Source organism: Phocoena sinus, chromosome 19 (genome assembly GCF_008692025.1).
Source record: "Phocoena sinus isolate mPhoSin1 chromosome 19, mPhoSin1.pri, whole genome shotgun sequence".
Classification (NCBI taxonomy): Eukaryota; Metazoa; Chordata; class Mammalia; order Artiodactyla; family Phocoenidae; genus Phocoena; species Phocoena sinus.
The window spans coordinates 2,881,712-2,893,799 of NC_045781.1; the positions used below are offsets into that span (position 1 = coordinate 2,881,712).

The 12,088-nt window shown below is 56.5% G+C and overlaps 1 protein-coding gene across 1 annotated transcript; it reads left to right on the plus strand.

Moving 5' to 3' along the window:
• Positions 1-5,377: 5,377 nt before the first annotated feature.
• Positions 5,378-8,904, plus strand: SBK3 (SH3 domain binding kinase family member 3). Its single transcript, XM_032613327.1, has 4 exons — positions 5,378-5,422; positions 5,949-6,099; positions 6,630-6,832; positions 8,092-8,904. Exons 1-4 carry the CDS (start codon positions 5,378-5,380, stop codon positions 8,902-8,904), a joined length of 1,212 nt encoding a protein of 403 aa, XP_032469218.1.
• Positions 8,905-12,088: the final 3,184 nt, after the last annotated feature.

A 12,088-nucleotide genomic window follows, 5' to 3' on the forward strand; every position in this document is an offset into this window, starting at 1 on the left:
ATAAGCCCCATCCCAGCCTTTAGGACACTAGACAGCACTTGGGCTTCATGTCTGGAGAGGCGTTTGAAAGTGTAAAATCACCAAGAAATAGCCCAATACTGCAAAAAGGACACTCGTTTACGGGATGCAAGTTTGTTCAACCTTAGCTGGGAACATGTGTCAGAGACTCCCGTTGTTGGCTGCTCTGCGCATGCCCGCGAAAGCGCTGTGCTCTAGATCCAGGGGTCACAGGAGCATTTTTAGTGGGTAGGCAAATTCGCAAATGTGGAATCCGCCAATGATGAGCTCGACTGTATATCCAAAACATTATCACGTCATCATGTAATTAATATAAATATCATCAACGGGTAGTTTACATTCTCTTTTTCGTGCTAAGTCTTTGAAATCCGGGGTCTGTTTTGTACTCACAGTACATCTCAGTTTGGACAAGCCACGTTTCAAGCGCGAAAGCGCTCCACACCGCTAGTGGCTTTCATACCAGACAGTGCAAGTCTCTATAGCTTTCTTGAGACTCTCCGAGAGACCTGCGGACTCAAAAATAAAAATAAAAAGGCGATGTCAGATACAGCCACCTTGGAGAGCCACGTGGCAATATCTAAGAACTTAGCTGCGCGTTTTTCTTTCGACCCAGGAATTCCACTTTGAGGCCAGCGCCCTATGAAGTGTACCACTCAGCACAGGGCAACACGTATAAGAACATTCTCTGCACCCCTGCTTGGAAGAGCACGATAGTGGAGGAAAATAAAATGTCCATGCTCGGAAGAATGCGTCCATAAAATAACAATGTGTCCATACACTAGACTATTCAACATCTTTGCAAAAGAGTGAGCCTGAGCTCCGTGTAACCGCACGGATGAAACTCATAGGGGTGAGCTGGTGAGAACAAAAGCAAGCTGCGAAGGTCAGAGAGGTGATGCTATCTATACAACATTTAACCTTTGATGCTGTTTATACAACAACACCTCCTTAAGGATGGTGATTACTTCTGGGAGGGAAGGGAAGGACTTGGAGAAGGGTAAGTACACAGAGGGTTCCAGTTATATTTGAAAAGTTATATTTCTTCAGCTGGACGGTGGTGGCCATGGAGGTGCTTCTTATGGTTACTTGGGATATTTTGTGTGTGTGTGCCTGAAATGTTCTTTTGCACGAGGAACCATAGCAAGGGTTTGTACTGCTGTGTTGACCAGGTCAGACAGACAGGCAGTGAGGGGTCATATGTGGCCTGCGTGTGCCTTGAAAAATATTAGAGCCACTCTGACAGGTAGGTGGTGAGGATTCCGTGAGATTCCTGCACGGGTGAAGAAAGCCCCCAGCACAGTGTCTGGCCTGTTGTAACTGCCATCAGCGTATTTGTTGAGAGTAATCGTATCGCTGAGCAATCGCTCTGTTCTAGGTGCTATGTCTAGTGTTCTCATCCATTATTTTGTTTAACAGTATTTATCCAGTGCCTGTAGGAACAGAGCCCCCTGCCCGGGTGCAACAGAGAGAAACCAGCATGATTCTCGTGAACACAGAGGGGAGGGCAGCCCAGTCTTCATGACGCACCCCGAAAACTGCTAATGGCCAAGAGTTGCCCTACTAGTATGTAATCTTATTCTTTCCGGACGAGACACATCAATTTAATGTTACAGGTTTGTTTTTTTTTTCTTTTTCTTTTTATCTCTTTTTTTGGTCCAAGGATATGGGGGTGGGCAGGTGAGTAATCAACTGTGCAACATTTTTTCTTTTTTGGGGGGGGGAGGGTCATGCCATGTGGCCCGCGGGGTCCTGGTTCCCCGACCAGGGATTGAACCCTGGGCCCTTGGCAGTGAAAGCACGGAGTCCTAACCACTGGACCGCCAGGGAATTCCCCAACTGCACAACATCTGAAGTGCAGTTAATTCTTTTTTTGTTTGTTTGTTTGTTGTTTCTTGCGGTACGCGGGCCTCTCACCGCTGTGGCCTACTCCCGTTGCAGAGCACAGGCCCCGGACGCGCAGGCCCAGCGGCCATAGCTTATGGGCCCAGCCGCTCCGCGGCATGTGGGATCCTCCCGGACCAGGGCACGAACCCGCGTCCCCCACATCGGCAGGCGGACTCAACCACTGCGCCACCAGGGAAGCCCTGAAGTGCAGTTAATTCTTGATGTGATCTTTCAGTAAATATTTTATTTGGAAAAATATATAAAGTATATAAATAATATATAAGATATATACCAGACCTCACATATATGATAGTCCATAGTATATACAATTATATATAAGATCATGTATGTTGCATTTGTGATTGTATCACGTACAATCATTATGTACTGTCAGTGTATAATATGTTACAAACTCTAAATGTTTCTTTGACAATAATGCTCTGAGTACGACCAGCAATTGCTCCCATTTCATGAGGAGGAAACTGAGGCATGGAGGCAGCTGGACACTTGGCCAGGGGGACAGAAGCAGGAGACAGTCACAGGAGGAGTCCTCGGGAGCTGGAGAGCAGCAGACACGGGGGCGTGGGGAGGCAGGAGGCCCAGAGCCCAGCTTTAACAGGGGTGTGTGCACCCTGGGGCCTGGGCTGGGCCTCCCCCCCGCACCATCACACCTGCCTCTCCCGGTCACTCTGGGTGACCCCACGCGGCAGTGTGGCTAAATGGGGAGGTGTAAAGCTCCCCGGATCATCAGTGAGCCTCTGGGGGGGCTGGGGAGGGCCAGAGGCCTGCAGCGGCCCCTCTCACCCTCCCGCTGGGGGACCCAGGTGGCCAGCTCTGCAGCCTGACCTTTCAGCTCCAGCCCAGCAGCTGCCCGGCAGGCCCTGCAGCCCCCCAGGGGAGGGACTCAGTTCTAGCCTGAGTGGGGTGGTGGCGTGGTAGAGGACGGCCTGGGGTCCCCGGACCCTCGCGAATCCTGGCTCTGCCTCTCTCTGGCTGCTGACCAATGCCTCTGTTTCTCCAGGGCTCAGTTTCCCCATCAGTAAATTGGAAGCCATCATCCTACTCGTCCAAGCCTTGTCGGGAGGACTCCACAAAGTCTTGAATGAATTTTAAAAAGTTAAAAAATAAAGAGCCAGGGCCTGACACCTTATAAGCATTGAATGAAGGGTCATCATCGCATTATTTAATTTTAGTTTTAGTTTTTGAATAGGTAACATGCTGTGGGGGAAATTCAAATAATACGAAAGGCAGAGTGATCAAAAGTTCCTTCAGGGGCTTCCCCGGTAGCACAGTGGTTAAGAATCCACCTGCCAAGGCAGGGGACACGGGTTTGAGCCCTGGTCCGGGAAGATCCCACATGCCGCGGAGCAACTAAGCCCGTGCACCACAGCTACTGAGCCGGCGCTCTAGAGCCTGCAGGCCACAACTACTGAGCCTGCGTGCCACAACTACTGAAGCCCGCGCACCTAGAGCCCGAGCTCCGCAACAAGAGAAGCCACCGCAATGAGCAACCCGCACACTGCAGTGAAGAGTAGCCCCCGCTTGCCGCAACTAGAGAAAGCCCGCCTGCAGCAACAAAGACCCAATGCAGCCATAAATAAATAAATTTTTAAAAAAAAAGAATCACTATGCTGTATACCTGAAACTAACACAATATTGTAAGTCAACTAGACTTCAAAAAAAAAAAAAAAGTTCCTTCAAAGTCACATGTTGACACTGATTACTGACTCAACTGAAGCGGCAACAGAAAATTGGGAGACGAAGAATACAGACTGAGTATTAGCTTATGTTAAGGAATTACCGGTTAGTGCCGTTCGATGTGATTGATAAGAGTTTTGCAGTTGAGCTGGAAATTTTCCTTCCTTTGATGGAAACGTAAACCTGAGCATTGGAGCAGAAGTTATCATGATGTCTGTAGTTTATTTAGCGACTTTCAGCTTTTTATGGGGGAAAATTTCTAGCAGAACCAAAAGTAAAGAGTAAAGGAACCTCTCGTGCTCAGCAACACATGTGCTGTTGACTCAAGATCCCCACCCTCGCTTGGGCCACGTTTTCCTCCGCTGGAGTATTTGAAACCAAACACCAGGCAGTGTGTCATTTTGCCCCAGATGATTTCCCTAGGCTGCAATTTACTTTAAAATACTCCATCCCCGCAAAAGAAAAGAGAGAGAAAGAGAGTATGGCAAAAAGTAATGTTTGTGAAGTCTGGTCAATGGAGTGGAGGGTGTTCCCTGTGGCTTTCCTTTTCCACTGTTCTGGGCTTGCAACTTTCCACAAACCTCGAAAAGTCAAAGAACAAAGGAAGTTCTGCCTCTGCACCGCACCCCGCCAGCCTTGCCCAGGTTCCCAGGGCCAACACAGAAGCCAGTTTCCTGGGGATCCTTCCAGGGGCCCAGAGACCTTTCTAGCTGCGTCTTTATTAATAGCAGGTTGTAGTCGTAGTTGAAACCTGATGGGGCAGGCGTCCGGGCTGAGTCACACAGGCCTGTCCCGGGTCACCCCACACCTCCTCCTCTCTGACCCCACATAAGCCGATTGCCACTCAGAACCTCAGTTTCCTTTTCTGTAAACTGGGGATAAATCGCCACCCTTTTGGGTGGCTGGGAGGATGCAGTATAAAGGCCCCAGCGCAGAGCCGGGCTCAGAGCCTCGCTGAGTACACGAAAGAAGACTTTTCCCCAGAGTCTCTCTATTAAGAGCTCCCGGGTCTGATGGGGGAGGGCTGGGGGTGGGGACTCTTGGTATTAGGGGGCTTTGGGAGTGGTCTCCCTGGTCCCCAGAGGCCCATGGAGGCAGGTGGATGCACAGAGCCCTGGGTCTCCCAACCCAGGTAAGGTGTATGAAGGGGCTGGGCTCCCCTTTCTCTGCTGCCCTCAGGCCCGGCCCCTGGGGGTTCATAATATGTTTTGTCCCCTCTGTCCTGGGACCAGAGCCCAGAGTCCAAGCTGGTCTAAGTTTGGAAGGGGGAGGGAGGGGTGGGGGGGTGACAGGATGTCTCTGAGCTGTCACACACACCCCTGTCCCAGGCCCAGAAAAAGGGAGGGACAAAAGGCTTGGAAAGAGTCAGAAACAAAGACGGGAGAGAGACGGAGAGACACTGGGGAGAGCAGGCCAGAGTGGGGGACAGAGTGCGGACATCCTGAAAGACAGACAGACAGACAGCGGCCACAGTGGGAAGAGCGTGGGGACAGGAGCGAGGGGCCGGGGACCAACAGACAGGCGGGGAGACCCACCCTGAGACCTGGGAGCTAGAAAAAGGGCAAGACAGAGACAGGGAGGTGTGGAGAGAGGGGGCCAGACAGGCAGGGAAGTCTCTGGACTCGGACGCAGAGGGGCACGGGGGCAGACTCTTCAGATGAGCTCCAGGCCTTGGCTCTGCTCAGGGGTGCAGTGGAGCTCAGTGGGTGTGCTGCTTTTGGGGAGCCCAGACCAGGGGTGCTTGCCCGAGGGCCAGCTGACACCAGGTGACCCGGAGATGGAGCTCAGGGACCCCGAGAACCAGGAGGATGGGGACCCGGAGGTGAGAGAAAGGAGACGAGGGAGGGAGAGACAGAGAGAGACAGAGAGAGATGCGGGAGATGGAGAGGGCCAGGGGCAGACACACACAGAGAGACACAGAGAGACACGGAAGAGACAGGGAAACAGAAACATCAAAGACCCAGAAGAACTAAACCCGAGGACACACAGCAAGGCCAAGACCCCTGGGGGAAATGTACTCAGAAACAAAGAACAGGAAACCCGGGAAGAGAGGAGGATGGAGAAAGAGAGGGGTAGAGTCGGGGTGGTGTGGGCTGAGGAGGCCCCCAGTGGGGCTGGGGCTTTTGGTGGCTCCCACAGATGGCAGTGGGCAGGGTCGCTGAGACAATCACCCATAACCCGCCAGGACACAAAAACAGGTGGCCTGAGGGCGGGTGAGTCATTGTGACTCATCCCCCTCTCTGGGGACCAACCCCCCACCTCAGCCCTGGGCTGGGCCTCCAGGCCCCCCTGCTGCTCTAGGTGGCCCCCAGACTCACCCCCTCCCCACCTCTGTCCCTCTCCTGCAGGAGGACACAGCCACGGCCCTCCAGAGGCTCGTGGAGCTGACGGCCACCAGGGTGACCGCAGTGAGGAGTCTGCGTGTCCAGTATCACCTCATCCGAAAGCTTGGCTCCGGCTCCTACGGCCATGTGCTCCTTGCCCGGCCTCGCCAAGGGGGTGAGTTTGGCCACCAAAGGGCACAGTCCTTGATGTCCCCCAGGTTTCCCCCTCTGAAACCACTGAGACAGGGAGCAGCCTTGCGGGGAGCTGATGAGGACACATCTTGATGGGGCTCCAGAGAGTTAAGAGCTCTGTGATCTTCCAAAAAAAATGGAACTCCCCCAGAGAGGGTGAGAGACTCGCCTGAGGTCACACAGCAAGGCGGGAGCACAACTTGGACTGAAATTCAAGTCTCCGCGTCCCCTACTTTATGCGAGAGGAAACTGAGGTCCAGAGAGGGTAAGGCAGTTGTGCAAGACCACACAGCAATCTGAGGCAGAGCAGAAAGAGTCCTCAGGGAAGGTCTCCCCCAACCTCCACTTCACAGATGGAGAAACTCGAGGCACAGAGAGGTCAGACACTATGCCCTGCCCCTCTTGTTTTATATGTAAGATGTCTGAGGCTCAGAGAGGTTGAGTGGCTTGCCTAGGGCCCCACAGCAAGATCAGAGCGCCCTGAGTTCCCTCTTGCCCCCACCTCCCCAGCAGGTCCGGCTGTGGCTCTGAAGCTCCTACCTCGGGACTCGGTCCTGAGAACCACCTTCCTGAGAGAGTTCTGTGTGGGCCGCTGTGTCTCATCACATCCAGGCCTGCTCCAGACCCTGGCAGGACCCCTGGAGACCCCCCGACACTTCGCCTTGGCCCAGGAGTATGCGCCCTGTGGGGATCTCAGCGGGATGCTGCAGGAACGGGTGAGGCCGGGAGGCAAGGGACAGAGGTTGGGACTGCTTATCCCAGGTCTGCCTTTGTCCCTCCCCCAGTCCTGTCTCCAACCCTGACGCCCAAATCTTAAGTCCACCCTAAGCCCCCAAACCACCTCCTTATTTCTAATTCTCAATGCAGTTCCATGACTAACCCCAGCCCTAATCCATCCAGGGCAGGGAGTTGGGACTGGGGTTGAGGATGGATCAGGTCGGCTGAGGGGGGTAGGGAAGGAGACAGAGATGGGCTTTTAACTGGCATTGGCATTGGGAACGGGTGTGGGTGGAGTTGGATGGGTTGAGTTTAGGGTTGATTATAGATTGGTCACGGGTGTGGAGAAGAGCATGGATGGGGCTGCAGAGTGAAGCAGAGATGCTTGAGGATGTGTATGTAGATTGAGTTGGAGAAGGGCTGTAATGAAGTTATCTCTAGAAAGACCAGGTCAGGACTGAATCCATGATATTCTGGGGGTACTTGAGTTTGAAGTTAGGGTGGGGCCATCTTTAGGAATAGACTTTGGATTTGAAATAGGGTTGGGGATAAACAGAAGGAAAAAAGGAAGGGAGGGAGAGAAGGAGGGAAAGAGTAGGATGGACGGATGGATGGAAAGATGGGTGGATGGATGGATGGATGGATGTTTGGATGGATTGAAGGATGGAGGGATGAATGGATGGATGTTGGCTATTAAATAACTGGACAAATTATTGAATTGCTGACTAGCTGGCGGAATGGGTATTGAGTGGAAACCCTGCTGTATAGACCGTTGGATGGATAACTGGTTTGATGGATGGATTGCTGTCTTGCTGCGTGGCTAGCTGGATGGATCGATCTATCAGTCGATTGATGAAATAAACTGTGGGACTTTAGAACTGGGTCTGAGTTAGAGATGGGACCTACATTAGCACGGGACTCAGATTAGGATTAAGTGTGGGATTTGGGTTTTCACTGGAGATCTTGGTGGTCAGTTTAGAGGAGATAAGAAATATAAGGAATGGATTTGAGTGTTAGGACAAAGTCTGATGGAAGTTAAAGAAGTTCTCGTTAGATTTGGGGTTCCAGTGAGGAAAACATCTGGAATTTGGTCTACAGGAGTACAGATGTGGGGGCAGCTTGTGGTTGAGGATGATCTGGAGAAGCTGTTGGGGGGATGTTCTGGGGACACTAGAGGTAGCCACTTCTTGAACCCCAAGAAGCAACATAAAGAAGGAACCAAGGCAGCCTGACCTTCGTCCTCTCTCTTTGACCCCAGGGCCTCCCAGAGCTGCAGGTGAAGCGGGTGGTGGCCCAGCTAGCTGGAGCCCTGGACTTCCTCCATGGCCGGGGGCTGGTCCACGCGGACGTCAAGCCAGACAACGTGCTGGTCTTCGACCCTGTCTGCAGCCGTGTGGCCCTGGGTGACCTGGGTCTGACCCGGCCTGAGGGCAGTCCAACCTCTGCCCTGCCAGGGCCACTGCCCTCCGCCCCACCCGAGCTCTGCCTCCTGCTGCCCCCTGACACCCTGCCCCTGCGACCAGCAGTGGACTCCTGGGGGCTGGGGGTGCTTCTCTTCTGTGCGGCCATGGCCTGTTTCCCTTGGGGTGTGGCGCTAGCCCCTGACCCTGGGTTCGAGGCCTTTGCTGGCTGGATGACCACCAGGCCCCAGCCACTTCAACCACCGCCCCCTTGGGACCAGTTTGCGCCCCCGGCTCTGGCACTGCTCCAGGGGCTTCTGGACCTGGATCAAGAGACTAGGATCCCCCCACTGGCTGTCCTGGGCTTCCTGGGGGATGATTGGGGGTTAAAGGAGAACAAAGAGAGATCTGGGGGCTTGGGGAGTGTGTCCAGTGAAGACGGGGAGGAGGAAGAGGGGGGAGCAAGCCTGGAAGAGTGGTCAGAGGGGGAGGAGAATGACAACGATGGTGGGAGGTGCGGACAGATGGGGGACAGCCCTGACCAGCTGACTGGGACAGGCGCCCAGAGCTTGGGCCAAAGGCCTCTCCCCCAGCCCCCATGGCCACCTGGATGGAGAGACAGCTGCTCCCGGGAGGACAGAGATGGAACACATTGCATCTCTCCCAACTGAAGGCTGGACTTGTATGCACAATTCCCCTCCTGACTGAGGACCCAGGAGTCCGGTACCCCCGGCCCCTCCTCCCTCAGACCCAGGGGTCAGACCCCCACCCCTCCTCCCTCAGACCCAGGGGTCCAGGTCCCCAGCCCCTCCTCCCTCAGACCCAGGGCTCCAGGCCCCCAGCTCCTCCTCCCTCAGACCCAGGGGTCCGGACCCCCGGCCCCTCCCCCCTCAGACCCAGGGGTCCGGACCCCCGGCCCCTCCCCCCTCAGACCCAGGGGTCCAGGCCCCCGGCCCCTCCTCCCTCAGACCCAGGGGTCCAGGCCCCCGGCCCCTCCTCCCTCAGACCCAGGGGTCCAGGCCCCCAGCCCCTCCTCTCTCAGACCCAGGGGTCCAGGCCCCCAGCCCCTCCTCCCTCAGACCCAGGGGTCAGACCCCCACCCCTCCTCCCTCAGACCCAGGGGTCAGACCCCCACCCCTCCTCCCTCAGACCCAGGGGTCAGACCCCCACCCTTCCTCCCTCAGACCCAGGGGTCAGACCCCCACCCCTCCTCCCTCAGACCCAGGGGTCCTGACCCTCCTCCCTCAAGGACCCTTCCTCTCTCTTCTGTCCTGAGTGTGTCTTCTTGAAGGAAGGTGCCGTTTCCCCTGTAGATGCATTTCTGCACGGTGGGGACATGTTGGGTGCTTATGGACTTGTGATGTGGTCAGTCCTCTCCTTTAAGACCTTAGGTGACTTCCGCTGGCCTTGGCACCAAATCTGGGCTTTCCATATCCAACACCATGGAAACCTCGCCTTCCATCTCTCCCACTTCCCTGGGCTCTGGGGGACATTAAGGGGAGGCACTCATCCTTTCTGGACCTAAATGGACACACAGATAGGCACACACACACCCTCTCTTGCTTGCAGACGTTTGGAAACCCTGTGTTCTCCCCCAAGAATGCCTTCTTCCCAACTCCAGACCTCCAGAAAGTAGACCCCTCCCCGGGGGCCTCTCCGGCTCCTCCGAAACTTGTAGCCCAGCAATCTGCGCCTCCACCTTTTTCATCTCCCCTCACAGGCTGCCCAGGATGGACTTGGTCTTGTCCACCTGTACATCCTTTCGGGTTCTGCTCTCACACGGCGAGCCTCCTGCGCCAGCTCCCTGAGAGCACAAGCACCGTGGCGTGTGCTGGTCCCGTCCACGCTGAGGGCCACGGCTGGTTTGCAGGGATCTGTGTTCACCCGGGCCGGCCCGACGCCACCCCCCCCATCCCAGCACACAGACCCCTGACTTGTGAAGCTTGCCGCCTGCAGGGCAGGGGCTGCGTGGATCCCATGCCGCATGGCCCGCACCCAGCACGGCCACGGGGACCTGCTTCTTTCTGGGGAATCTGTCCTACGTGCTTTCTAGATTTAAAAACGTGAGTTCACTCCATACGACGGGGTGTCCTGAATTGGACCCTGGGGCAGGTAAAGGCTGTTGATGCACATGGGAAGCATCTAGCGTTTGACTGACGGTTACTGTCTTCATTTGGACAAATGCACCGACGGCTGGGTGAGGGACTCACCCGGCAGGGAGCTTGGTGAGGCGACATGGGAGCTCAAAGCAGCTGTCCTGTACATCTAAAAATGATTCTGAAATAAAAAGTAAATTTAAAAAGAATCAAGTGAGTTCACATTGATCATCTCGCTCTAAACCTGAGGGGGGGGTGCAACCCTCCGAGACCCCGCCCCTGCCTCCTCCTTCAGCCCTGGGAGTCCCTGCCTGCCCCCCACCCAACTTTGAAGACTGCAGACTCGTAACTGGGACTCCCCTCCCTGCTTCCCCTCCCTTCAGGGCCTTCACTTCCCAGTGCTGCACCACCTGCTCCCCCTCTGCTCTGAGTCTGAGGTCATTTCTCACTGCATCGCTCTGGAATCTTGTTGTCTCATCCTTTCCCCACACAGGACCCCATGTCTCCTCCCCCGGACGCCCCTTACCAAACACTTGTGTCAGACCTGTCAGTGGGGCACTGATGGGGCAGCTGGCTGGGGTCAAGGCAGGGGCAAGCTGGAGAAATGATTTCATCTTCTACAGGGGACCAGGACTCCTGGATCTGAGGGGGGAGGGGCTGAGGCCCGGACCCATGGGTCTGAGGGGGGAGGGGCTGGGGGCCTGGAGTCCTGGGTCTGAGGGGGGAGGGGCTGGGGACCAGGACCCATGGGTCTGAGGAGGGAGGGGCTGGGGGCCCGGACTCCTGGGTCTGAGGGGGGAGGGGCTGGGGCCTGGACCCCTGGGTCTGAGGGAGGAGGGGCTGGGGGCCTGGACTCCTGGGTCTGAGGGGGGAGGGGCTGGGGCCCGGACCCATGCGTCTGAGGGGGGAGGGGCTGGGGGCCTGGAGTCCTGGGTCTGAGGGGGGAGGGGCTGGGGACCAGGACCCATGGGTCTGAGGGGGGAGGGGCTGGGGGCCCGGACCCATGGGTCTGAGGAGGGAGGGGCTGGGGACCAGGCCTCCTGGATCTGGGGGGGGGAGGGGCTGGGGACCAGGACCCATGGGTCTGAGGGGGGAGGGGCTGGGGACCAGGACCCATGGGTCTGAGGAGGGAGGGGCTGGGGACCAGGTCTCCTTGGATTTGAGGGGGGAGGGGCTGGGGACCAGGACCCATGGGTCTGAGGGGGGAGGGGCTGGGGGCCCGGACTCCTGGGTCTGAGGGGGGAGGGGCTGGGGCCCGGACCCCTGGGTCTGAGGGGGGAGGGGCTGGGGGTCTGGACCCCAGGGTCTGAGGGGTTTGGGGCTGGGGGCCTGGACTCCTGGGTCTGATGGGGGAGGGGCTGGGGTCTGGTCTGAAGAGGGAGGACTGGCTTCCTGGCCTGGGATATCTGTCTGGTCAGAGCCAGTTCTGGGAGACAACGCACGATGTCGCTCTCCCCATGAGGTTCAAGGGGCGAGGCCTGGGGCGGGGCTACGACCCCCTAGGTGGGGGCGGGGTCTTGCTGCAGGGCAGGCCTCTGCTGGCCTGGGCTCTGAGTGCTGGGCACTGACCACAGCGGGCAGCCGAAGGGTCAGGCAAGCCTTGGAGAAGGTGAGGTCCGGAGGTTGGAGCCCGGGTCAGGAGGAGGCAAAGGTCTGACCGCCTGAGGTGGGCCTGAGGGTGAAGCTGTGCAGGTGGTCAGAGTCCTGGGTTCTTTGGGGGATCAGGGGCTAATTACAGACCTTGAGACTGTGGAGTGGT